This window comes from Arabidopsis lyrata, assembly GCF_000004255.2.
Source record: "Arabidopsis lyrata subsp. lyrata unplaced genomic scaffold ARALYscaffold_6, whole genome shotgun sequence".
Taxonomy (NCBI): Eukaryota; Viridiplantae; Streptophyta; class Magnoliopsida; order Brassicales; family Brassicaceae; genus Arabidopsis; species Arabidopsis lyrata.
This window is the reverse complement of record NW_003302550.1, coordinates 24,609,547-24,635,493: the sequence shown is the minus strand read 5'-3', so window position 1 is coordinate 24,635,493 and position 25,947 is coordinate 24,609,547. Positions and strand designations below refer to the sequence as shown.

Sequence of the window (25,947 nt, the reverse complement as noted above, 5' to 3'; positions counted from 1 at the left end):
GTATATTGTCTCGTATTAATATTGACCCAAACCCGTCCAACCATATAATCTAAAATGAAATTAAACATCATTTTGTTATTTTTTTAATAACACTTTTATTTAAATGTCATATAATTCGAGTTAATTTGAAAGTTGCTTTCAAATAGTTTCCATGTATATTTTTAAATTAGTGTGTGTTTTTGGACCAACCCGTAAAAACAATTTATAATTGTATCTTAAAATACTAATTAGGATTTCACCCGTGATATACTGTCCCATTTTAGATAATTGTAAAAATTAAAGAAAGATCCGAATGACTCAATTTCGGGTCTGAATAAAATAACGACATGATTAAATGCTCAATTTGTTCTTAAAAATGTTAATATAGATTACACACATATTTTTATTCATCGATTGAGTAATATATGTCCGTTTTAAAAAATTTGAATTGTAACATATGCAGAAAAAAAAAAACTAAAATTTACTAACTATTTATATATTTTATAATAATTTAAAATAATATAAATATAAGATCAAATAAAAGTGAAATAAGAATCATATATTTATGTTTAAATTAGGTAGAGAGGTTTTAGGAAATTAATGCAAATTTGTTATATTAGCATTAAATCATCATATTTGATTTCTTTATCTATAAAAATCGTGGAGAATATACCATAAATAAAGCGTTTAAATATAGTAATTAGTTGAGAAAGTATATATATTTTAGATTTTATTAATTATTTTCGTTTTTTAATTTTGCCAAAATTTAAGGAAAGATCCGATTGAAGATTTCCGGGTCAAAATTAAACAAATTTGACCCGATTTGGGTACCCAAAAACTGCTGCAAAAATGTATAGTAGATAATTGAATATCAGTAGTTAAGCCAGAGATGCGAAACAACACGTAGTTTTCATCTCCTCGGTGAAAACGGCAGGGCTGGCAAAATCACGAATATTTGAATGGGCCTCGTGGAAACTGAAGGCCCAATATAAAATGTAATGGGCCTAAAAAGCGTTTTGTTTTAGGGTTAGTGTGCGGTGGTTACATGAGATCATAGCCCACGAGTGGGTAAGGAGTGTCTTCATCATCCACCGGAGATCGAGAAATAGCCGACGAAGTTTGTTTTGAGTAAAACAGTATTCGTCGGACAACCGAAGCGAAATCCCTAATTTCCCAACACGAAATACCAATTTCCCCAATTCGAAAACAAACACGGTCGGGTATGCCGAGAAAATTCTCCATTTCTACTTTTCTTATACATTTGTTTTGGTTGTTTCGTAGACTACTCTCATCTTCTTCGATTTTGTTACCCTCCCCCATAAAAAAAAAATGGATAAACCCTAGTTTCTTTCTCAGACTGTTTCAAGTTCAGATTTTTACCTTTATTTCTGAGCTGAAGCTGGTGAGTTATTTGCTTTCTGGGTTTTTGTTTTCTGGAGAGATGTGTCAGTTACGATCTCTAATTTCATTGGTTGCTTCGGGTGTGACTTGATTCGTTCTGTTATCAATTTGACTGCTTTATAAGTTGAATTTGGATCTGGAATCACAAAAAGTCTGCTCTTTTTCAAAGTTTTGATATTTATCGCATTATACGTTTGTTTCATGGTAGCAATGAACTTCATTTCTTCTGTTTCCCTGCCACTAAAAGAGTCTAACTTTAAGTTTGATACATCCTTTCTTCGAAAAAGAGCAGCTTTCTTCTTATATTACCCAATTCTGCTTCTCTTTTTGTACATTTTTTTGGTGTATGGTTCTATATCATATCTCAGTGATTCTTCCTGGTTAAAAGAGTATGGTTATTGGATGACCAGATATCGTTTGCAAGAACCTCATGTCAGACGCTAGAGATAATGATGACCGTGTTGATTTCGAGGAGGGTAGCTACAGTGAGATGGAGGATGAAGTGGAGGAGGAACAAGTAGAAGAGTATGAAGAGGAGGAAGAAGAAGACGAAGATGATGATGACCGTGGCAATCAGAATGCCGAAGAACGTGACGTGGAAGATTATGGTGATACAAAAGGAGGGGATATGGAAGCTCAGGAGGAAATTGCTGAAGATGACGACAACCATATTGATATCGAGACCGCAGATGATGATGAGAAACCAGCATCTCCTATTGATGAGGAAGAAAGGGAAAAGTATTCCCATCTTCTTTCACTTCCTCCTCATGGATCTGAAGTTTTTATTGGCGGGCTCCCGAGGGATGTTGGAGAAGAGGACCTGAGGGATCTATGTGAAGAAATAGGCGAGATCTTCGAGGTTGGAACTACAATAATCTATGTCTTTCATCTAGCAGCATCATGCTCTTTGTTGGTTCTGTATTTACGGCTGACTTTTAACTTCTTTTCTATTAGGTGAGACTGATGAAAGATAGGGACTCTGGTGATAGCAAAGGCTATGCTTTTGTAGCCTTCAAAACGAAAGATGTTGCACAAAAGGCCATTGAGGACTTGCACAGTAAAGAGTTTAAGGCAATCTCAACTGCTAACTGTAGCTTAAGTTTATCAATCATTGCTAGTTTACATTTTACTTATATAACAACTTTAATTTAACTTATATCTGATTTTTGTTCAGGGAAAAACCATAAGATGCTCTCTTTCCGAAACGAAGAATAGGTTGTTCATTGGTAACATACCAAAGAACTGGACTGAGGATGAGTTTAGAAAAGTCATAGAGAATGTTGGTCCTGGAGTGGAGAACATCGAGCTCATAAAAGTAAGAAGACTTAATCAATCTGATTGCCATGCTTAATCTTACTTAAGCCTTACTAATTATCTTCTTGTTGCTTGTAGGACCCAGCAAATACCACTCGTAACCGTGGTTTTGCATTTGTTTTATACTATAACAATGCATGTGCTGATTATTCAAGGCAGAAAATGATAGATTCTAATTTTAAGCTTGAGGGTAACGCTCCAACTGTGACTTGGGCAGACCCAAAAAGCTCTCCTGAGCATTCTGCTGCTGCTGCTCAGGTATTATTTAAATAGAGGGTTTAGTCAATCTGCAAATCCTCTCTCCTGACCAAGTTGGCACTTTTTTGAAAAATCTCTTTTGCGCTATATACTCAGGTGAAAGCCCTTTATGTCAAGAATATTCCAGAGAATACCTCAACAGAGCAGCTAAAGGAACTCTTTCAGAGGCATGGAGAAGTGACAAAAATCGTTACGCCACCTGGAAAGGGTGGAAAACGTGATTTTGGGTTTGTCCACTATGCTGAAAGATCTAGTGCATTGAAGGCTGTCAAAGATACTGAGAGATATGAAGTCAATGGTAAGTTTTTTTAGTCATCTAAAAAACAGCTATTGAGTATTATGAACATTATGCTTTCACTTTCTCTCGAATGGCATTTGTTTTTTCATCTCAAGAGATGTTATTGAGTATCACATTCCACAAACTTGCAAACTACAGGTCAACCACTAGAAGTTGTGCTTGCTAAACCCCAGGCTGAAAGGAAGCATGACCCTTCTTCTTATTCTTATGGCGCTGCTCCTAATCCTGCCCCCTTTGTGCATCCCACGTTTGGTGGTTTTGCTGCGGCTCCTTATGGTGCTATGGGTGCCGGTTTGGGTATTGCCGGTAGTTTTAGTCAGGTATATATGTTTCTAAGAAAGAGCTGTTTGTCATCCTTAAGTAGTCTTATCAGCCATTTTTTTGTGTGTAACGTTTGGTGTTTAATTTTGCATTGAGCAGCCAATGATATATGGTAGAGGAGCAATGCCAACAGGGATGCAAATGGTTCCAATGCTTCTTCCCGATGGCCGAGTTGGCTATGTTCTGTAAGTTGATGGTTCTTGTAACCAAAGTTGTTGATCCTTCTCTATTGATTCATATTTACATTCGCTTAATAACCAATATGGATTGTTGTGCAGGCAACAGCCTGGTATGCAGATGGCAGCAGCACCACCAGCACGACCCAGAAGAGTTGACCGGAATAACGGATCAAGTGGAGGGTCAGGCCGAGATAACAGTCATGAACATGATGGTAACAGAGGAGGCCGAAGGTACCGACCCTACTAGCAACCATAGAGAAAATAAGCAAGTAGAAAAAGAAAAGGAGAGGTGTATTGGGATTTGTTTGTAGTTTGTTTCTTTGGAGAACTTTAAAAGCTCTCTCTCATGTGTTATAAAATATGAAATCGAAACCTTACGGTTTCCGATTTGATATGGAGACTGCTGGGGGATAGGGTGAGTGATTTGATCTTAAATTATGAGACTTTTTTTTTTCTCTTCTGAATAATACTCTTCTCAATTATCCATCAGGTTTCTTTTTGCTCTTTTTCTTATACAGAATTTTCTAAATGAGAGTCTATGATTAGTGTTAAAAACAAAAAAGATAGTCTATGACATCTAGCCGTTGTGCAACTTTGTTATGGCCAGGTTGTTTACGTATACAACAAGTTATCATTGGGTCGCATAACATTACAGTCTGAAGATGTCAAACGAACTTAGACTTTAAACAAGTAAAGAAATGAATCAAATCAATTACATTAATACAACAACAACGTGTTATCAGAATTCTCTTCGAGAAGAGTGTTATCTACACACTGGAGGGTAGTCCGAAGACTTTTTCGACAATGATTGATTGATTCTGTTTCAATCAAGGGTCGATGTCAGAACGAGTTGGAAATTCAAGGCCTTGAAGGGAAGTCATGTTATCGAGATCTTCTTTAGAGTACAATGGGAGGAGCCAAAACGCCTTCTTCTTCCCAAAAACCTTCACAAGAAGACATCAATAACAAACGTATCAATTTAACTATAGATTCATGGAATGATGAAAACAAAAGGACTCACCTCCTCGAAGTTTTTCTTCTTTCCCAAGTCATATTTCCATCTGACTTCTCCATTTTTCTCATGCATCTAAGAAACAAAGACGATGATTCAGAGAAGAGAATCGTATGTTCAAGCTTTAGATTGTTTGTAGAAGCAAACATATTAGACTTTACCTCGACTGAAGTAGTGTTGGATGAGAGAAGAGAAAGGTGCATGACTACGAAACAAAGAAGGCTGAGAACGAACGCTAAGTTAAGAACTGCATCAAGGGGATAGAATCTGTAAGAAACATAAAGACGGAAAATGAGACCCCCAGAAAAAGCTAAGCACTTTCTGGGAAAAGGAGAGCGTGAAAAAGAACAGTTAACACTCACCAAATGCCAGAACGAGGGAGGCCAGTTTACCCGGAGAAGAAGAATGCTTTATAGCTTGGCTAAAGAATTCAATGAAGCTAGGAAGCAGGACTATAACGTCCAACATTGTCTCAAGAAAAGTATAGAACTACAAATCGTTAAAGGAGAAGGAATCAGCAAATCAACTAATCCCAATGCTCACTTAAACCATTTAAGAACCATAAGATTACAATGGAAAGGAGTTTTTTACCAGAAAGAGAAGGAAAAACTTGTAATTGCGTGCTCCAACACAGTTTACAATCCATACACAGTGATGATCCATCTTGAGAACACATCTTTGACCTGCATAAGGAAACACGAATCAAGTAAAGCTTTCGTACTAGAAACCCTTACATTGCGAGTTTTCACTACTAAGCACAACATTGTAGCAAAACGGATTTCGCCTTACACACAGAACAATGATGGCAACGAGGCGGCTTAACATTCCGGCATTTGGTACAATAACCTAAAGAGCCAAAAGCTCCTTGATCTGTCGAAGTACCAGCCTCCAAATTGTCACCACCTCCCATTTCTCTTCTGAAATATTCGGGAACAGAACCTGGGTCCGTAAAAACAGTTGTGAAGTAGCTCCACAACAACATTATCAGCTGCAAAGGACCAAGCAAGCATCATCTTATCAGAAATATAGTTGTAAATCTAACCTGAGAGAGTCTAAAAAAATTGAATTTCTATAACAATGATTATGTGTCTAAAGTGGTTCAAGCCTAATGAATTAACCCCAAACTACATTGCATTTTTCATTCTCATGGCGACACAAGTTTCATGGCACATCCCTAAGTTTAAGGTTTAGGGGTTAAGTAGCAAAAACCCTAGACTTTCAATTCCAGAAACAAAACCTAATCTGAAACGATAAGACATGGAAATTACCAGGAAATGAAAAACAAAGATGATTAAGGCAGCGAGGGCAGATAAAGCTCCATGGTCGCTCCGGATCAAGATCGGCCACCATGTGCTAACTACGACGGCGTAGTAAGATACACCAACGACGGCGACAACGAGAAGGATCATGAAATAGCCGAGGACTTTCAGACCGGAGCAGAACCGGAAAAGGTTCATCTCCAGCCTGGTCAAAGGGAGAATCGGGACAGCTCTTCGAGTCCGAGCCGGGAACAACCGCCGTAAAATATCCGGAGCCACGGTGAGGGATCGGAGGGATCGGAGTTTGCTTGATTCGGAGGACAACGGCGGTTATTTTATCGCCGTCGTGGAGCTAATGTTGGTACATATTTAAAGTAACCTTCTTCTTGACACAGAAGCTTTCATATTTCTTTATAAGGCCCATTAAGAGGCCCAGTAAATAAAAACAGCCACAAATGTTGCCGTTTTTGGTTATCGTGGACTAGACGAATAATCAGACAAGGTGCCACGTGTACTATTCGGTGGGGGGAGACAAATCAAATTTAATTGTTTGGAGGACTTTTTTGTCTTTAAAATTTCCCAGAAACCTCGTCGGCGAAATTCAAACAAATCAAAAGTCTTAAATTTCAGGATAATCCAAAATATTCGTTTGCATCAGTTTGGTTTGCATTGGGCTCTTAAACAATTCTATCACTTGGATTTTTTTTTTTTTTATAATCGTGAGAAGAAACTTTAGGGTTTCACTGTTTCAGTGTTTTGATTGGTGAATTATAAAGATGCAGCAATCTCCACAGATGATTCCGATGGTTCTTCCTTCATTTCCGCCCCACCAATATCACTACCGAACAGATCCAAAAGGTTTTTACTTTACTTTCTATCTTTTTGTCTTTTGGTTTTTTAGTCATATGTCTGTTTATGGCCATGGGAGCTTTGAATTTGGTTGTGTAATGATGTTTCTGAGTAGTTTAAACTGTTGTAATGAAGTTTCCTTCTTGAGTATGATTTGTTTTAAAGTGTCATTTTTACTGGAATTGGATAATCATGTTTGGAGTGAATTTGGCAGATTATTTGTATGAATATGAGATTGGGAAGCTTAGAATCTGATTGTGAAGATGACATATTGACAGTGAGTCACTTGTTGCTGGTTCTTGCAGTATCTTGATGAGAACAAGAAGCTGATAATGGCGATCTTAGAAAATCAGAACCTCGGTAAACTTGCGGAATGTGCTCAGTAAGTGTGGGAATTGTCTCGATACAATCCCGAGCTATGTTGTTAGCTTTCTCTGATGGTAAATGGAATGTTAATAATAATATAAGATTCTTGAATTTCTCAGGTATCAAGCTCTTCTCCAAAAGAATTTGATGTATCTCGCTGCAATTGCGGATGCTCAACCTCAGCCACCACCAGCTACACTAACACCAGGGGCCATGACTCCCCAAGCAGTAAGTTTCTGTTTTGATCAGTTAAAAAAAGAAAAAGCATTTCTGTTCTTATAGTTTGTGTGTTTGGTTTTTGTAGATGGCTCCTCATCCTTCAGCAATGCAGCCACCACCAAGCTACTTCATGCAGCAACATCAACAAGCTGCGGGAATGGCTCAACAAATACCGCCCGGGATTTTCCCTCCAAGAGGTCCATTGCAATTTGGTACCCCGCATCAATTTCAGGATCCGCAGCAACAATTACATCAACAAGCTATGCAAGGGCACATGGGGATTAGACCAATAGGTTTAAATAATAACAACGGACTGCAACATCAAATGCACCACCAGGAAACTGCTCTCGGCGCAAACAACGGTAATTTGTAGTTAACATTTCTTCAAGGTTTTACAGCAGTTTGGAACTTATTATCACATTACTGGTTTTCACCTTTTTTCTCTACCAAAAGCGGGTCCAAACGATACTAGTGGAGGAGGGAAACAGGATGGGACCAATATGCTCCAGAGTGGAGCTGATGGGCAAGGTGGCTCAGCCGCTAGACATGGCGGTGGTGATGCAAAAACTGAAGGAAAATGAGATGGAGGAAGAGGAAGTGATGCTTCTTGTTGTCTTGTTGATATTAATTAGGTTCTGCCTTTTTTTTCTCTCTTCATTTTCACTTTCTTTTCACGATGATAAAAAGAAGTTTTGTCATTTTATCAGGTACTAGTCTCTGTTAAGGGTTCTGAGACAATTGAGTTTCAGTTCCTAGATGGATGTGGAATGGTTCACATTCACATGTATTGTTAAAGTTGTTGTATGGTATTAGAGTCACCGGTTCGATTTGGTGTATGAACCGGTTTAGAATCACACTCAACTGATGATAGTTACCTCCCGGTTTGTGTGCAAATTGATTCCAAGGCTTGAGATGATTTTAGTCAAAGTAACATTTTGTTTAAATACATACAAACCAAAACATTATCTTTGGTTAAAAATTTTACACAGAATCAGCCGGAACCAAAACCGAATGGAAAATATTTCGGTTCTAATTCTGTATAAACATTCCAAATCAATGTGTTTAAAGTTTAATTAAGTCTTGTTGGATCGATTTCATTTATCGTTAAAATCAAGAAACCTTACAAAAGTTATGCATCGGGAAAAGCTTAATCCGAATAATGTGTTATCCATCAACACAAATTATTACCATAACCAGCTAGAGCAATTAGCCGATCCTCAAAGCAAACACAAAAGAGCAAATATTTGTAATGAATCCATAACGAATGAGAACGATGCACCAGAAGCAAAAGCACTCTCTCAAAAGTTATTCAGGACGTGACTTGACGATGAAATTCTGGCGACTGATAGGGTTCATCACGACAGGAGGACCAGCAACTCTTGGCCATGCTTGGAATTTCTCTTCAGTGGCAGCCCACCATTCCTTGTTAGAAACAGTTCCCGGTGTAGTACCTGTGAGAGTTCAGATCAAACCAATTTAGCTTTTTGATACATCATTAGTAGCTAACTTACGAGGTTCTTCAGAATCAAAACTTGCCTCCGAAAAGCTTATTATCAGAAATAACTTTGTCACACACGTAAGCCACTACCGCAGATCCAGCAAGGGCACCGATTATGTATGTAGCTCTAGACATCCTTAACCTGAAGTATATAGACAGAGATCCATAATCAAGCCATAAAAAAAGAAGGCGAAAACAAACCTATACATGACACAAATATCACATTTGGATAAAGCCACATAAATCAGATTATAGCTACAGTACTTAGTGGAATTGAAATTAAAGTTTCAAGGCATATTCAGTCATTACCAAGCAAATAAATCTCATACACCATTACATAATTAAGCAGCTGAATCAAAAAAAAATCCAATCATAACGGAGACGAAGAAAATGACATAAATCAATGAAAGCATCTGAATGGTGATTTTCCCACACATAATTGATAAAAACCGATCTAAGAAAATCACTGCTACCAAAAAATCTCGTTATATTCTTCCTAAATCGCACTAAATAACATATCAGCTAGCTTCGGATTTTTCAGAAGAAAGCGTGATAACGATTCAGAGATCTCGTGAAGACCAAAAATCGAAACAAATACACAGACGACTAACGAAAACAAAAATTATCAGACAGATCTGATAGAATCGGTCTTTCACAAAACAAGCATCGATTCGAGAAGAGTGATTAACCTGGATCGATTTCGAAGACGACGAAGGGAGAACAGAACGAACACGGAGGAGAGGCGCAGGAAATTTCGAGAAGAATCGTTGGTATGATTTACGTTTCTCGTCAAACTTGAAATTACCCAAAAGGGGTTTCCAATTGTGGTGTACACAAATTGGGCTATAATGGGCCACTTCCGATTATGTGATTTTATTCTAAATTGGGCCTTATTTGACTATTAGCCCAGACAAACCAAAAAATTCTTCCTTTTTTTTAAGATACAACTTTTTTTTTTGAAGATAAACTGTTTTGGCCCATTGATCAAGGATTAATTAATATTTTTATATCAAGAAGTCTGGATTCGATCCCCAGGTACTGCGATTTATTAATAAATTTGCAGATTAATGAAGGTAAGTGTGCATGAGATATCCAACGATGTACAATTATAGCCGTTCGCCAGGATTCTACGCAAAGAGAGAAGTGTCGTCATGTCGTAGATTATTTAAGGAGTCCGTCAAGAGCATGAAGAAGGAAGTGTCGTCCGTCCTTGATCTAATAAGGATCGGAAGGAATTGTCAGTTATAGAATCCATATGTAACAGTTCTCATAATTCGCAATAAATAATAAATCTAGACGTTAAAAAAAAAACAATGCTCGATAAAGAGTTAGGCATGGGCATTCGGGTAGGAGGGTCGAGACCGAATTCGGGTATTCTAAAAATTCGGTTCGGGTTCGGATCGGTTCGGATATTTTAATAAAAAAAAAGCAAAATACCCAAAAATAACAAAAAATACTCGAAATATTTTCGGGTTCGGGTTTTTTACTCATATATATATCCAAATCTAACCGAAATACTCAATTTCTCGAAAAAACATTGGTTACTCTTTACCCAAATATAAACAAAAGTATCTAAAAATAGTAAAATTACCCCAAAAAAAACTACTCCCTCCGTTCCATAATATAAGGCGTTTTGGATAAAGTTTTTTTGTTTCACAATATAAGTCGTTTTCGAGTTTCAATGCAAATTATATATTACTTTAATATTTTATGATTATTTATATTATGCAGTCTCTTTTATGATTGGTTGAACTTTTAAAAAGTAGATCTTCTTAATCGGCGTGTTTTTACCTAAAACGGCTTTTATTATGAAACGGAGGGAGTACAACATTAGTTACTTTTTAACCAAATATATCCAACTTTATCCGAATTACTCAAAAAATACCTAGTATATTCGGATTTCTAATTGTAGTTTTAGGTATTTTGGGTATTATAAGTATAAATATAACTAATATTTTTAGGTGTATATTTGTATTCGGATACCCACGGGTATTAGATTCGGTTTGGATTCGGTTCGAGTTTTTTCGGGTAAAGAGGTCTAGGATCCATTCAGATATATTTAAGAATCGGTTCGGATTCAGTTCGAATTTTTTTTTCAGATTTTCGGTTCGGTTATTCGGTTCTGGGTATTTTGTCCAGGCCTAAAAAGAGTCATGGCTTGTAGTCGTGTCGTAAAAAAACATAGTAAATTATGGATAGTAGTAACTAGTAAATTATGGATTTCTAACCTAAGCTGCATGGAATCGGAAGCGGGTACGTGGAAGGGGAAGCGTTTGGAAGCGGAGAAGCGAGTTTCTTAAAAAAATTAGGAAGCGGGTACGTGTTGGAAGCGTAAATATATACATATTATATATATATATATATAGATTTATTGAATATTTAATTTACTTTACACTAACCATTGGATATGTATATTGAAATATATATTTTTCAGCATATTTCTTCAAATTTTGAAATATATATTTTTCAAAAAAACTTTGTTAGAATTTCGTTTTAACTTTTAATTATGTTATTTTTGCTCAAAATCAGGTTTTAGAATGTGCTAAAGGTACAAATGCACATAAGGTTAAAATGGTCAAACTCTTTATAAAGTGGAACATCTATAAAGAAGAAGAAGACAAACACGTATTTACTATGATAGTATAATTTTATGTTGAATACCATTCTAAATAAGGCATAACCTAGAATTAAATATAACTGAACCGGGCATAATTTTGCATATGGCCTTTTTGCATGTGGACCTCGTTACATCGCAGCAGCATAATAGGAGAAGGGACCATGTGAAAGATAATTGTTTCTGACTTTCTGTCAAAGAAATTTAGGCCATGAATGGATGCTGTTTTTTAATTTGGTTTCTGAATTTTGTTTCTAGTTTTTGGATTTTAGATTTTAGTAGATTTTGTAATTAGATTTTTTGTTCTAGAAACCCCAAAAAAATAGTTTTTGGTTTTTGAGAAAAATAACGTAGAGAGAGTAAAAACTAGATTCCCTAGATTATAGGAGAACTAAAAATCTAAAATCTTGAATGGAAGATCACAACAAAAAAGTTTTTCTAAATTGTAGAGAAACCAAAATTTGAGAAACTTGATTGGTGTTAAATAAGTTTTTGAATAACAAAAAGTAAAAACTCTTTCAAAAACTACCAAACATTCAAGGCCTTAATTTCAAGGTCGAAACAATTAATATCGTATATCTCTTTAAAACAAAAAAAACTATATCGTATATATGAAATATCATAGGTTTATACAGTGGTGGAGCTAGAACTGGTATTTATGGGGGTCAAAATGTAAAAATAATAATTATAGGGGTCAATTTACTTAGTGTGTTGGTGTCAATTTGAAATTTTTAACCAAAAATTAACTAAATTTCAAAATTTTATGGGTGTCATATGACCCCATGCTCCTTAACTACCTACATAGACACGTTTTAACTTGTTGCGTAGCATATTTTCTTTTAGAAGAAATCTAAAACCATGATCATTAAAGAAAATAAAACATTTTTGTCCCATTACGAAATTGATATCTTGTGTTTTCTATGTGAATGTTGGATACAGAATGCTTACATTTCAAGCATAAAAAATAAAACATTTTAAACATTTTTTGCAATTAGTAATTAATTAGCAAACAAAATAAGAAAGATACAATGCAATTGCATTATTGTACCCTTTTCTTCTCTTTGCATTATTGTACCATTTTTTTGTTCTCTCTACATTATTGTACCCTGTATTTTTATTTGCATTGTACTAATATTTTTTCCCAAAATTAACCAATCAATATCTTAATATAACAGTACGTCCAACAATAATTAATACTTCATTACGTAGTTGACTTGATTTATTGGTGTTAACTAGCTTTCACTGAATTGTGGTCCTAACATTATAGGACAAGTGTGTTTGTCTATAATTCCTCCGTCTTCTAAATGGTTTCAGCCTATAATATTTCCAACTGATCAATTAATGAGTTTCTTTTTAAGAAAAAAATATATATATAATCTCTACATCTATTAAAAATTTGTACGATGTACGGTCAAAATTTGAGAAACTAACAGCATATATAGATATTGTTGTATCTCTCAGACTCTCATACCATCTGTAAAGATTGAATCGTGTTTTTAATAAGATAACATACCAAACACTTTGTGCTTAGCATGCCAGTGCGTAAGAGAAATAAAGTAAAAAACAGTAGAAATAAAGTACTCGTATAAGTTTACAACGAGATCAAACTTTTGATGAAACAACAAAACATTACTCGCTAGAAGGATTTGTGTTTTCGAATACTCATCAAGTTAAACAAAACTTCGAAAAAAAAACAAAAATTATTATTTTACCAAAAAAAAAAAAAAAATTATTATCCCATCCCATGTTGACGTCATGAAAAAAAACAAAATTGTTATACTTATAGCCAGTGAATAAGGGACCGCACCGCATTGTGATAATTAATGTTAAATTATACGTAGAAACTAGTTTTTTTTTTTTTTTTAAACGTAGAAACGATATACGTTTTTTTTTTTTTTTTGGAAACGATATACGTTTACATATATCATAAATATTATAGACATGTGGCGTTGATTTGTAACCATAATTAATCCTGCTAGACTAGTACTGTATGAACATTTTTTTGGTTGATGAACTTGTCTAAACATTTTCATCCAAAAAAATATTAGTTAATATAACTAAAATCATATATAGATAAATGAAAATAACATTGTCATTACTCGTTACATATAAAAGTAATGATACGTACTTTTTGTTTCCTGCTTTGGAATTTAGATCAAAGTCTTAATACGATAGTCTATTAATAAAAAAGAAATAATTAATTAATTTCGTAATTGACTAAACTGAGCTCAGTGATCTTAGGTTTCGGGAAAGTGTGGTCCTAAGCCCATCTTCGGATCTTAATCCTTCTGGAACCAAAACGACAACATCTTGAACCACAACCTGACTCAAGCGCGACGCATTCGCGTGTTGTACACGGCAATCCATTTCCATTAACGCACTCATCAACGCCGACGTTGGATGGTTCACATTCTCTGTCTGAACCCTAATTATGGCTTCGTATCCGACGACCTTCACTTGCACTTCCAAGTCAGAGACTCTGTTTGATTCTGAAGGTTTCTGGTTGATTTGGTACTCAACGGAAAACGGAGACGTATTGCTGCTGTTATTGTCTAATTTATCTGTCTCCGTCATTTTCGTCTTCAATTTCTTGATCTCAGTTTCGAGATCATCGATTTTGGATTTAAGACTTTCGATGTACGAAACGGCATCGGATAAGAGTGACGCTTTGTCCATTCGTGACACTTTTGGTACGATGGCACGTAGAGCGTAAAACCGGTGGTTTAGCTTCTCTCGCCGTTGCCTCTCCGCCTCCACGTGGGACAAAACAGGCGGATGATGTTTCTCTTCCGCCGCCACAGCTACATCCATCGTCTCAAGTTTCCTCCTCCGTTTTCTTTCCGATCCCGATTGTCGATTTCCGATTTCTGAGTGATCTGATTCCGCCGGTTTAGGATCAGAACCGGTTTGGTTAGTGTGTTCTGGGGTTTTACCCGACCCAAATATCGACTGGACCCGGTTTATAAAGTTCCGGTTTTGTATAATTGAATCAGACGAACCAAGTTCGATAATGCCATTGTTGATGGGTATGGAGACCAATGTGTGTACCCCGTGAAAACCGGCTTCTTTAGCCCTCTCGTAGTTGCTAAACCGGAGCTCGTCGAGACCGGTTAGCCAAACCAAAGATTCATCGAATATTTCCTTTCTCGGCGATCCATCTTCACTGTAAAACGATGTGGCATAGAACAACTCCAGATCATCTCCACCGTCCATCATCAGCTCACACTCGATGCTGTTAGTTGTATACTTAAAGAAAGAAACAAAAACAAAAAATCAAGGGTAAGAAAAATTATATGGTTTTCTTAATAGAATTTTTTTATAAAGTTAGATAAAAGAAATTTTGGATATTTTGATTAGAAAACATATATAAGAGGTAAAGAAAATGAACATTTTCTTGGGATTTGTTGTTCTTGTTTCCACAGAAATGACCGTCAACCCAAACCAAGTAAGACCGGTTCGATGGTTCATCAAACATCTTGTGCCAGAAAATGATGTAAGCCCATCGGTCCGGTGAGGTTTCCACGACAAACCGGAGTTTTTGTTGAAGTGCTAGATCCGCCGGAGAAGAGGACACTATGGCTGGAGTTTGTTGTGTAAAAGAGAGCGGAGAAGAGGACAATGATGGAGAGAAAGTGAGATTATACATTTCTTTTCCCGACCAAAGAGAAGACAAGTAGAAAACGATGAATAAGATTCTAAATTAATAGAGAAGAATATATTAAAGGACAAGAAAATAAGTTTATTTTCGATAAGTAATATCAAATTTTCATTAATGATTTTCGTGAATTGAAGTTTATGATAAATATTCCAATATTAGTCACGTGAAAACTGAATTGTTTTCCTTCTTTAACGTTATAAGAAGAAAAATTATCGTATAGTGTGGTCCAACTTTGATGAAATAGACAATATATCATTTAGGATTTATATAAAAAAGGGAGATTTGCATGTTAAGGCACTTATAGAAAAAGTTCTTACACTTTAGACACTTTAAAAACTAGAGGCACTTCATCATGATTTTGGGGAGAAAGTTGACGCTTCTGCCCCTCCGTAAAACAAACTCGATCTGTCGTGTTCGACAACAACACATTTAGAAACAAACCAGTGTAGTTGAGTGCTTTTTAGTATAGACCATTGGATTAAAAAAATACATATTAAGATCTATGGCTAAGATGAAAGAAAGGAAATCATAATTTTGTTTCTTCTATCTATGTTATCTGATGAGAACATCTCTCTCTTCGTCTCCACAAGGAGCCAAGACTTTATATCACTCTCTCTAAAACAAATCCATACAAGTATGATTCAAACAAAAATCAAATGGCGAGTTGAGGAATTTTATGAGTGCTAAGTATGTTTGGTGAGAGCAACAATGGAGTTTGTGAAGATCGTGTTTATGTTGTCAGATCTGATGAGAAAAAAGTCTCTCTCTTCGTCTAAATCTCCTTCTCTAAAACAACAATCTCTATTAACTCTCTCCCCTTCCATGGAAAATCACAGATCTTGAATATATCATATATAATCTTTTCATAAATTTTTCGATCTGTCGTCTTCCAAGCCACGCGATTCTGGTCATCCACAATCTTCGAGTTCGAAATCCACGAACTGTGAAGTTTAACGCCAAAGGGGAATCAAACCCAGGAAGAAGATGATCATTCATCCTTGGGACTCTCAAAATTCTAACTGTAAGTTTCTTTGATATTGTCTCTACTCAATTTTTTTCTGTTTATTTCAAACACAAGTTATATGAAACCCAAGTTCCATGAAACCCAAGCTAAGACCAAACATGTTGAAGATAGAGGTGGATTTGTATCCAATCTACCAGGTAAAGAACTGATTTGATAGTGTGTGTCTTTAATCATTGTTTTGTTCAGTTGATTATATCGAATGATTGTTGACATGGATTTTGTGGATGTGGTCTAATAATAGGTGATGTTCCTCGGGTGAATGGTCAATTAGCTGTGTCTCATGCTTTTGAGATAAGGGACTTAAGACACACTTGAGTTCAGAACCTGACATAAAAGAAGCCACTGTAGATAGCCAGACAGATGTTCTTCTCGTGGCCAGTGATGGCATTTGGAAGGTAATGGCACATTCTCTATATATATTACAATATAAGATCGATTCTGCTCTCGGATGAAACTATTCATCTCTTGTTAACTAAGTGTTATGAGACCATTTTTTTCTGATTACTGAAATGATGTTAACAGGTAATGACAAATGAAGAGGCAATGGAGGCTACGATGATCTTGATTTGGTTAATCTAGTGTGTCACGCTGTATGGGCTTATGGTAGGGTTAATGGTGAATTTGATCTTACGGTGGAGAATGATGTCCTTTGATAAGAATCTTGAGATATTGGTTTGGATTGGATGAGTGTATGGTCATATGTAACACGGAACGATATATAACTTCTTTTACATACTTGATACTTATGTCAGAGTTGAGGTCAAAAACGGAGGAAGCTAATCGGCGACACCGATCTATTAGATCGTCTGCTTAAGTACATAGTAGGTAAGGTGGCTTCTGTATGTCAAGATAGGTTTACGAAAAAACACTAAAATGCATATCCATTTGGTCGCCGCTAGATGGATACACCGTCATTTCTTACACTATATCCATTTGTTCGATGTTACATGGATATACCTCTACTCCTAAATGTCATATATGAACGCGTACTTGCGTATTGTCAATCATAGGAATCAGTCCATTACCCTTCGAAGATATGTTCGCCAACTTATAAGGTGTTCTTGTATTTTATTTTGGTGAACAATGTTTAGATATGTTCGCCATCGTGTCTCTGTTTGTGGAGCTAAACCATTTTAATTTAAGAGATGTAAAATATAGGATCATTCCTATGGTTATGTTCATATGACTTTAGGAATTATTGTGGAATAAGGTTAAACACTAAATCCTATCCACCATCTTTAGTGTCTCAGTCACAACAACAATATAAACCTTAAATGAGATGAAAGTTCGGTTTAAAGGTTAAAACACTAAATCCTACTCCTACTTGCTAAACCCAAACCGATATTTAACTTTTTTTTAAAATATATAATACTAAACCCTACTCCCTATCTACTAAACTCAAACAGATTTTTAACTTATTTTTAATATATAACACTAAACCCTACTCTCTACCTGCTAAACCCAAACCGATATCTAGCTTTGTTTACAATATAAACCCGAGCCGATATTTAACTCCTTTTAAATATATAAGACTAAACCCAAACCGATATTTAACTTTTTAAAAAATCTATAACACTAAACCCTACCCCTACCTAGTAAACCAATCTAATATCTAACTTCGTTAACAATATAAACCCAAACCAATATTTAACTTCTTTTAAATATAGTTAACACTAAACCCTATTCTCTATCTAATAAACCCAAACCGATATTTAACTTCTTTAAAATATATAACATTAAACCCTACTCCCTACCTACTAAACCCAAGCCGATATTTAACTTCTTTTAGATGTATAACACTAAACCCTACCCTCTACCTACTTAACCCAAACCGATATTTAATATTTTTTAAATATATAACACTAAACCCTACTCCCTACCTACTAAACCCAAACCGATATTTAACTTCTTTTAAATATATAACATTCACCCTACTCCCTACCTACTAAACTCAAACCGATATTTAACTTCTTTTAAATATATAACACTAAACCCTACCCCTACCTACTAAACCCAAACCGATATTTAACTTTTTTTAAATATATAACACTAAAACTTATCCCCTACCTACTAAACTCAAACCGATATCTAACTTTGTCAATAATTTAAACATAAAACGAAATGAAAGGTCGGTTTAAAGGTATAACACTAAACCCTACTCCTTACCTACTAAACCCAAACCGATATCTAACACTTTACAAGTAACCATCCACATAGTTAGAGTTGTATGGATCAATTACAATTTTTTTATTTACGTAATCATGTCCAAAATTGTTTATGGATGTTGTTGGATGCACCAGACCATTAACTGTTGTCCATATGGATAAAACACTTTGTAAAAATACATACGACAAGTTATATGAAACCCAAGTTAAGACAAAACATGTTAAAGCTTGATTAACCAACCTACAAAGTTTTTGCAAAAAAGCTCAATTAACCTGAATGCTAGATCAATATATTCTAAAAGAAACCAAAACATGGCGGTTTCTAAACCTTTTAAATAAATATTTAAAACGCATATTCTAACTTTAAATTTATGATCGTCGTCCACGAAGTTCCGTCCATCCGATTATTATAGCACATGTAGTCATTTTCAAACATTTAGAAATTCTTTAAAAACTAGACCCTAAAAGTTAATTTTACAAAAAATTAAATTTAAACTCAAACCCTAAAAATTCAACACCAAATCCTAATCTTCACGAATCTTCACAAGCATAGATAGTTAATCATAGATAATCATATATAGACTCTATGAATCCTTAATACAACTAGATTTCCTAGTGCTTATCACATTTAACTCTAGTCTATATAACTCATGCTTCAAGATACAGAATGAAATTAGTCATTAAATTTTTGCTATCTTCTCTAGCTACTTTGTACGCCTTCATCTCAGTTTTTCACCATCTACATCTTATCTCATCAAGGCCACAAAATGTTGATCACGCAAACAACTTATCGTCGTGAGATTATGCCCTTGTGGACATGTGTATCACTTTCTTCTATTATTCCAGAAATTCTTACACAAACACATATTTGATGTCCACGCGCTAATGACCATAATGTCATATTCTCGTGGCATGAACATATTGTCTTGAAGGTAGATATCTTTGCAAATTGAAAGAAAACTCAACAAATAATTTATCCAATATAAATTGTCCATTTACACTTGTCCAAACGGTTCGCTTTTTATATTTGTATACAAGGTCTATCCTAAAACATTCTTTAAAATATATAACACTAAACCCTACCCCCTACATACTAAACCCAAACCAATATTTAACTTTTTTCAAATATATTACACTAAACCATATCCCCTACACCTAGTAAACCCAAAACGATATCTAACTTCGTCAACAATATAAACTCACACCGATGTTTAACTTCTTTTAAATATATAACACTAAACCCTACCCCCTACATACTAAACCCAAACCGAAATCTAACTTCGTCAACAAATTAAACCCAAACCGAAATTTAACTTCTTTCAATTGATTCTAGCTTGATAAATTGATGTTTCGTTGAACCTCTAAGCTAAGATCACTTTACTTCGCATATGAGAATCAGTTATTTCCACATGGTCACGTCTAATTGGACAAGTTAACTTGTCCATGTTAACTTGTAGTTTGGGTCCATGTTAACTTGTCCACTTAGACTTGACCATGTGGAGTAATAGTGTAACATGACAAACACTTAGACCGTCCATTTTTCTTTAAACATGACAAACACTTGAACCGATATTTAAATCTTTTTAAATATATAACACTAAACCCTACCCCGAACTTACTAAACCCAAACCGATATTTAACTTCTTTAAATATATAACACTAAACTCTACCCCTTACCTACTAAACCCAAACCGATATTTAACTTCTTTAAATATTTAACACTAAACTCTACCCCCTACCTACTAAACTCAAACCGATATTTAACTCCTTTTAAATATATAACACTAAACCCTATCCCTACCTACTAAACCCAAACCGATATTTAACTTCTTTGAATATTTAACACTAAACCTACCCCCTACCTAGTAAACCCAAACTTCTTTTAAATATAAACTCTACCCGATGTTTAACTTCTTTTAAATATATAACACTAAACCCTACCCCCTACATACTAAACCCAAACCGAAATCTAACTTCGTCAACAATATAAACCCAAACTGATATTTAACTCTTTTAATATATAACACTAAACCCTACCCCCTATCTACTAAACCCAAATTGACCCGAATATCCAAACGCCCAGGCCTAGTTCAAGTTAATTAAGCATTGAGAATTGAGAACGTCAATGAAATCATGCATGAAAAGAAAAAATGAAATCGCATGATAAAAAAAGGAAATGATATATTTAAATTGAGGTAAGCATTGATCGAAGTTGAGTTATATAGATAACAATAAGGAGTTATTAGAAGCGATCAATGATCCTCATAGCAGCGTCAGAGAGTTGAGCATAGATATTGATTTGACTAAATAGTTGGGGAGACGTGAACTTGACACTTTTGAGATTGAATCGACATCCCAGGGGAAAGCCAAGCGCAAGCTTTATCGATCGGTTGGTTTTATCGTAATCACCGGTTTTCAGACTTGTTTTGGCTTCCGACAGTATTGTAGCTGCATTCGTCGACAAGTCCTTTTTGCAAGCCTCCAGAGCTGTTTTCACTTCACCTTTATCTTTCTTTGACGATAGATTTGTTATGTTGCTACACAATTTTTTTAAAAAATTGATATATTAGAAGATATTGTTATATATTGGTCATATAATATATATTTGGTTGTAAGTGAAAACTTGCTTGGTGATGATATGGAGGTGGGATTCGAGACAGTTTATGACGATGGCAGCTATGCCTAAATGGTTGGCATGAATGGAGGTTGGGTCGGATTCAAGACATTGCATGCATATGGCTGGGACGTCTGCATTGTGGCATTCATTTATCATCAGGTCCTTCTCGGCGCATATCGATATGGGAGAGATCACCACAAGTGTTAATAGCAGAAACTTGATCATCCTCTTCATGCTAAGTGTGATTTGATTATAGACTATATTTCTTTTTGAGGGGTGTGAATTGCCTATTTAAACTAAGAATATGGGACTGTGGTTGGTCATGAGTTATCTCTCGTACATACACTTGTTTAACCTCTTTAGTTTTACCTTTTTCAACTGACCATTCAAATGCAAACTGCTGTCTTATTTTACTTCATTTTGGTAGAAAGCAGATCACAGCTCTCTTTTTTTAATTATAATTTATACATTATATCTTTTGTGATCTCTTTAACTTTAATATATGTTTTAAGTTATTTGTTTTGAAAAATAAAATTTAAAAAATAGACATATGGATATTATTAGACATTGTAATAATATGTTTTATAGCTAGCAAATATGCCAGTAGGGTAATTAATGATGGCTTTCTAATTAATTAACAAAAAGTAAGTAAATAATTGTCTATTTATTAGTAGTTGTAACTTGTAAGTAATAATAAATTTCAAATAAAATGATTGTTTAATATAAACTTCAGTGTAGATTTTTTTATTATTTAGCTTTGATGAATATTGAATACTTCCTTAAGAGCATCTCCAAAGGAGACCTCAAATCCTCAAATATAAGGTTTTTGGTTCTCCAAAGGCAACCTCAAAACCTCAAATTTTAAGGTTTTGAATAGTGAAACCTCATATTTGAGGTCTCACTATTCAAAACCTCAAATTTGAGGTTTCATCTTTTTATTTGCATTTTGGTCTTCACAATTATTTCTATCTTATAAATACTTTGACTAATTTGTTATTTTAACATATTAAGCCTTAAAATTTTATGGCAATAAACGAAAATACTTGATTTCAACAATTAGTATCTCATAATCTACAAATAAAAAATAAAGAGACTCATCTAACTCTTCGAAATACATGGATTGATCATAGAAGCATTACGGAAATACTTAGGTTCAATAATTTGGTAATTTAGCTTTATTTTATGATTTCGTTTGTGTGTTTTATTATTGTTTTGTGCAATTCTATTTTATAACGTAATATCTTACTAATTAATATTGCTTATAATATTTTTAATATGTGTTTTATTGTTATTTATAAAAAATTTATGGTATTTTGTAATTATAATCAAAAGCAAAGACTATTCTGCAAAATAAAAAAAAATTTGAAGTTAAATTTAAGGTTTTACCTCAAATTTGAGGTCCTTTTGGAGATGCTCTAAAGATAGGCCCATAGACATGTTTATACAATGCGTCTATAATAAAGAGACTAACCTTTTTTTTGTGCGTGCAAAATTGTTTTAATTTATTCAACCCAAAAGCAATAAAAGAAACAAGGTTTCTGGAAAATTTAGGCCCATGAACTTTTTTTTTTCTTTTTTGTAGAAAGGCCCATGAACTTATAAACATGTTTTTGGGTTAACGAAGAATAATTCCTACCGCATCTAAAACCAATTGCTGTTCTGGCCATACAAATGGTCAAAGCCTCTCGTCCATTTCTTTCCACTTTCAAAATTCTTCAATATAATCCATCACTATTTTGTTTTACTTTAAAGAATCTTACGAAAAATTATATTCGAAATAAAATTTCGGATATACGTACTTGAAACAAAATTAAGAAGAGAAGACCAATGCATAATTGCATATTTAAGGTAGATTTTGCTTCACTTTTTTTGCAAGTGTGTGATTAAAGTTTTTGGGGCATATCATGAGGTTGTTTTTTGTGACCGTAAAGATTTAATGAACAACAATTGCGTAGACAACAAAAACGTAAGTAAATGCTGGTCAGATGAATTTAAAGATTTAGTGGATAAATTTCTTTACTTGATCAATAATACAAAGAAACTTCGTTTTCACATATCCTTATCAACGTAAACGTAACATAGAAGTTATATTGATGGTATCCTACTTCCTTGTCGAAATGATTAATCTACTGTAAAATAGTTGGCAAAGCCAAATTAAAGTCTTTTCTGATAATCTGAAGATTCGCTGAACCTCAGCCCAAATTTCGGAATTAATAAAAATGTAAAATTTCGATTGACAAGAAAACTCATAGAAGAGATTGAGTATACTCTCTCTGTTCCTAAAACAATGATGTTTTAGTTTTACACACAAATTAAGAAAAAGTAACTTTTATATTTTTTAATTATTATTTTGTTAGTTTAATAATATTAGTTTTACTTCCTTCCTTCTACTATTGGTCATAAACAAAAATAATAATGATGTTTTTACAAAACATCAATCTTGGTGGAACAAGTAAAAAACCCAAAACATCAAATAACTAGGAACAGAGGGAGTAGTAAATATTGTTCAACATAAAAATTATTTTATTATTATCACAAAATGATAATTTTCAAATTTTCATGATCGATCTGGCACATAAGCGTACAATTACTCATCATGAGACATATAGATATGAACAACAACAACAACAACTACAACAAGCCACACAATAAGGTAAAGATGAAATGAAGACCAAGATTTACCTACAGTCAGCACATGAGATAAGTATAATATCTATTAAAAAAACAGCCAGAACAATATATATGTATCAAACCCTAAAACACCGGATGAGATGGTTGTGATGATGATGGTGATGATCAAGGAGATTATTACCGAGAAATCTAGTGTTTTCTCGATCAATCAATCCTCGAACGTACCTAAACTCCTCAACGTGACAAGGGATCGTGATTGTCCCTTTTTGAGAAAAACCAAACTCTTCTTCAGCTTCCTTTAAGAGTTGCACAAACAAAGGATGATTAAAGTACATAACAGGAATCACAAATCTCTCTTGCTCTTCTCCTTGTCCTACCTTCACTGCCAAACACCCTTTTGGTACCTTTTCATGATCATGTTCATGATGATGGAGACGTGGGATGTGGAAGCTCCAGTGGCTCATGACTTTGTCTCCGCTACCCATTGGACGATAATATATATTAGTATAGATAATATATATGGTTTAGTTAGTTTGTTGCCATGGTTTCTGTCTCTCCCATGTTGGTTATTTTCTCTAGAAGATGGTTTTTGTTTTGCCTAGAAAGTGAAGGAAAATAACCAGGGTTCTTGGAGGGTTGTAAGAGATGGATGGTGAAGTCGCTTGTTGGTCATTTGCTTTTTTTTGGTAAGCTGTTGGTCATTTGCTTTGAAGATGCGTCTCTTTAATTGGTTTTAAAGAGAAGGTGATATTTCTTGTATAATATAGCAAAGTTGGAGTGCGCATAATTTACTTTATTTTTATTTTTTCTTATTTGGACCGAATTTGAATCATTAATGCTATAACTTTAAATAAAATATCGAATATAATTTACTTGAAATTTATGCACTCATCAAACAAACTTTAATCTTATCATATGTGTATATATTATTATGTACTTTTTTGTTCTTTTTCCTTTTTGTCATCATCAAAACGTAAATGATAATTATCCAGCTAACCCTAGATTAACGGAGATGATGACACATGTACTTGATCGTGATTATATTTGTAATTAAAATTCGCATCTACTCCGATTGTATACAGTATGTGTATATATATATATATTTTATGTGTATATATTTACTAGTGCTAATTATATAAGGATACGATGTACACGTTTTGATTTTAATTATCGAACGCTGGGTAGTAGTATGGTAGTTGATTTTGAGAAATTTCCCAAAAAAGCTGTGTGACATCCATCAAAGTAACGAAATGTTACTCATGCAACTAGTGTAGAATATCTGTGTAGAATATCTACTCATGCAACGAAATGTTAAAAGCCACAATTTTGTTTTTATTTATCCCATGGAGATATCAATAACAGGCGTGGACTCGTGGTTTAGTCAGTGGTAGGCAATTTTCGGTTCGTGCAAACCAGTGAAAAGTGGATTGGTGGGTCATCTCGTCTGTTTTACAGGTTTCATATTAACAATTAGTCAATTAGTAAAAAACTAGCGTTTGATTTACATATTTGGAATCTTACACATGTTGCCTTTCCCAAAAAGTATTTTCCATACGACTTTACTTTCTTCTTTCCTTCGCTAATAGCCTAATAGTCTTAAATCGACTCAATAATATGCTAACACATCAAGAATAAAGTGAAATTCTTGGTGGTGTCAATTGCAATATTGATTTGTTATTGTTTGTACTGTAGATTTATTTCTCCTCCAAAGACGATTCATTTATGGGAGACTCACAAAAATGCCCCTTTTTTAATATCCCTTTTCCAAAATGCTCCCTTTGACTGTCCATTTTTAAAAATACCCCTTTTTATGTACAAAATGACTAAATTACCCTTCTTTTAATAAAAGATATCACAAATATATAAGGAAATATAACAAAATTAGGTCCACAAAATACAAAATATTTTTTGGCGGAAAAAGTGATCCCGCAATTTTTCCCGCCAAAACACTTGTAAAAACTTGTAAAACCTTTAAAATACCTTGTAAAATTTTCCCGTAAAACTTTTTCCCGCCAAAAAATTTTCCCGCCAAAAATTTTTTTTTGCGGGAAAAGTGATTCCGCAATTTTTTTGGCGTTAAATTTTTGGCGGGAAAAATAATTTACAAGGTATTTTAAAGGTTTTTTCCAAGGTATTTATAAGGTTTTACAATGTATTTTAAAAGGTTTTACAACGTATTTACAAGGTATTTATAAGATATTATAAGATTTTGCAAGCTATTTTATAAGGTTTTTACAAGTTATATGGTTTTACAAGTTTTTTATAAGGTTTTACAAGTTATAAAT

At 34.3% G+C, this 25,947-nt stretch overlaps 7 protein-coding genes and 1 long non-coding RNA gene across 10 annotated transcripts; 3 read left to right on the top strand and 5 right to left on the bottom strand.

Moving 5' to 3' along the window:
* Positions 1 to 1,049: 1,049 nt before the first annotated feature.
* Positions 1,050 to 4,250, top strand: LOC9308996 (heterogeneous nuclear ribonucleoprotein R). Of its 2 annotated transcripts, none has more exons than XM_021021119.1 (9): positions 1,050 to 1,199; positions 1,791 to 2,239; positions 2,335 to 2,451; positions 2,555 to 2,695; positions 2,773 to 2,952; positions 3,049 to 3,250; positions 3,389 to 3,570; positions 3,671 to 3,756; positions 3,850 to 4,250. In XM_021021119.1, exons 2-9 carry the CDS (start codon positions 1,811 to 1,813, stop codon positions 3,995 to 3,997), a joined length of 1,485 nt encoding a protein of 494 aa, XP_020876778.1. In that variant the 5' UTR covers positions 1,050 to 1,199; positions 1,791 to 1,810; the 3' UTR covers positions 3,998 to 4,250. The 2 variants fall into 2 exon arrangements, with proteins under 2 accessions (XP_020876778.1, XP_020876779.1); XM_021021120.1 differs by lacking the exon at positions 1,050 to 1,199 and adding an exon at positions 1,208 to 1,381 and having other exon boundaries at positions 3,850 to 4,234.
* A 111-nt stretch (positions 4,251 to 4,361) lies between these two features.
* Positions 4,362 to 6,421, bottom strand: LOC9311079 (probable protein S-acyltransferase 12). Of its 2 annotated transcripts, none has more exons than XR_002331072.1 (7): positions 6,031 to 6,404; positions 5,552 to 5,750; positions 5,354 to 5,445; positions 5,125 to 5,251; positions 4,924 to 5,029; positions 4,772 to 4,837; positions 4,362 to 4,694 (listed from the first exon to the last, which is right to left on the bottom strand). XR_002331072.1 is itself a non-coding variant. In XM_002872880.2 (7 exons), exons 1-7 carry the CDS (start codon positions 6,217 to 6,219, stop codon positions 4,578 to 4,580), a joined length of 876 nt encoding a protein of 291 aa, XP_002872926.1. In that variant the 5' UTR covers positions 6,220 to 6,421; the 3' UTR covers positions 4,362 to 4,577. The 2 variants fall into 2 exon arrangements, 1 of the variants encoding a protein (XP_002872926.1); XM_002872880.2 differs by having other exon boundaries at positions 4,924 to 5,009; positions 6,031 to 6,421.
* Positions 6,422 to 6,636: 215 nt separating this feature from the next.
* On the top strand, positions 6,637 to 8,386 carry LOC9308995 (GRF1-interacting factor 3). Its single transcript, XM_021021121.1, is given in 6 exon segments — positions 6,637 to 6,847; positions 6,849 to 6,879; positions 7,176 to 7,252; positions 7,356 to 7,464; positions 7,541 to 7,817; positions 7,909 to 8,386. Coding segments are annotated over 6 exon segments (672 nt in total). The 5' UTR covers positions 6,637 to 6,797; the 3' UTR covers positions 8,037 to 8,386.
* A 128-nt stretch (positions 8,387 to 8,514) lies between these two features.
* On the bottom strand, positions 8,515 to 9,754 carry LOC9308994. The gene is made up of 3 exons (XM_002872879.2): positions 9,643 to 9,754; positions 8,992 to 9,095; positions 8,515 to 8,906 (listed from the first exon to the last, which is right to left on the bottom strand). The coding sequence occupies exons 2-3, from the start codon at positions 9,086 to 9,088 to the stop codon at positions 8,761 to 8,763; spliced, it is 243 nt and encodes an 80-aa protein (XP_002872925.1). The 5' UTR covers positions 9,089 to 9,095; positions 9,643 to 9,754; the 3' UTR covers positions 8,515 to 8,760.
* Positions 9,755 to 13,639: 3,885 nt separating this feature from the next.
* On the bottom strand, positions 13,640 to 15,375 carry LOC9311078 (transcription factor bHLH14). Its single transcript, XM_002872878.2, has 2 exons — positions 14,956 to 15,375; positions 13,640 to 14,813 (listed from the first exon to the last, which is right to left on the bottom strand). Exons 1-2 carry the CDS (start codon positions 15,211 to 15,213, stop codon positions 13,785 to 13,787), a joined length of 1,287 nt encoding a protein of 428 aa, XP_002872924.1. The 5' UTR covers positions 15,214 to 15,375; the 3' UTR covers positions 13,640 to 13,784.
* A 406-nt stretch (positions 15,376 to 15,781) lies between these two features.
* Positions 15,782 to 17,000, top strand: LOC9308993. Its single transcript, XR_002331527.1, has 3 exons — positions 15,782 to 16,386; positions 16,491 to 16,644; positions 16,772 to 17,000. It is a non-coding gene; the product is annotated as an uncharacterized LOC9308993 (long non-coding RNA).
* A 3,575-nt stretch (positions 17,001 to 20,575) lies between these two features.
* LOC9308992 (pectinesterase inhibitor) lies at positions 20,576 to 21,388 on the bottom strand. Its single transcript, XM_002872877.2, has 2 exons — positions 21,042 to 21,388; positions 20,576 to 20,951 (listed from the first exon to the last, which is right to left on the bottom strand). The coding sequence occupies exons 1-2, from the start codon at positions 21,263 to 21,265 to the stop codon at positions 20,657 to 20,659; spliced, it is 519 nt and encodes a 172-aa protein (XP_002872923.1). The 5' UTR covers positions 21,266 to 21,388; the 3' UTR covers positions 20,576 to 20,656.
* Positions 21,389 to 23,536: 2,148 nt separating this feature from the next.
* On the bottom strand, positions 23,537 to 24,408 carry LOC9308991 (auxin-responsive protein SAUR32). Its single transcript, XM_002872876.2, has one exon. It carries the CDS (start codon positions 24,145 to 24,147, stop codon positions 23,779 to 23,781), a length of 369 nt encoding a protein of 122 aa, XP_002872922.1. The 5' UTR covers positions 24,148 to 24,408; the 3' UTR covers positions 23,537 to 23,778.
* Between the last annotated feature and the right edge of the window lie 1,539 nt (positions 24,409 to 25,947).

Coding starts and splice junctions, on each gene's coding strand:
- LOC9308996 (XM_021021119.1), top strand. CDS start 1,811: ATGTCAGACGCTAGAGATAATGATGACCGTGTTGATTTCGAGGAGGGT. Junction 2,240..2,334: donor AAATAGGCGAGATCTTCGAG/GTTGGAACTACA, acceptor CTTTTCTATTAG/GTGAGACTGATGAAAGATAG. Junction 3,757..3,849: donor GGCCGAGTTGGCTATGTTCT/GTAAGTTGATGG, acceptor ATTGTTGTGCAG/GCAACAGCCTGGTATGCAGA.
- LOC9311078 (XM_002872878.2), bottom strand. CDS start 15,213: ATGTATAATCTCACTTTCTCTCCATCATTGTCCTCTTCTCCGCTCTCT. Junction 14,814..14,955: donor ACAACAAATCCCAAGAAAAT/GTTCATTTTCTT, acceptor TCTTTCTTTAAG/TATACAACTAACAGCATCGA.
- LOC9311079 (XM_002872880.2), bottom strand. CDS start 6,219: ATGAACCTTTTCCGGTTCTGCTCCGGTCTGAAAGTCCTCGGCTATTTC. Junction 5,446..5,551: donor TTGCCATCATTGTTCTGTGT/GTAAGGCGAAAT, acceptor TTCCTTATGCAG/GTCAAAGATGTGTTCTCAAG. Junction 5,010..5,124: donor CTCCCTCGTTCTGGCATTTG/GTGAGTGTTAAC, acceptor CCCTTGATGCAG/TTCTTAACTTAGCGTTCGTT.
- LOC9308994 (XM_002872879.2), bottom strand. CDS start 9,088: ATGTCTAGAGCTACATACATAATCGGTGCCCTTGCTGGATCTGCGGTA. Junction 8,907..8,991: donor TGATAATAAGCTTTTCGGAG/GCAAGTTTTGAT, acceptor GAACTCTCACAG/GTACTACACCGGGAACTGTT.
- LOC9308991 (XM_002872876.2), bottom strand. CDS start 24,147: ATGGGTAGCGGAGACAAAGTCATGAGCCACTGGAGCTTCCACATCCCA.
- LOC9308992 (XM_002872877.2), bottom strand. CDS start 21,265: ATGAAGAGGATGATCAAGTTTCTGCTATTAACACTTGTGGTGATCTCT. Junction 20,952..21,041: donor CACCTCCATATCATCACCAA/GCAAGTTTTCAC, acceptor AAAATTGTGTAG/CAACATAACAAATCTATCGT.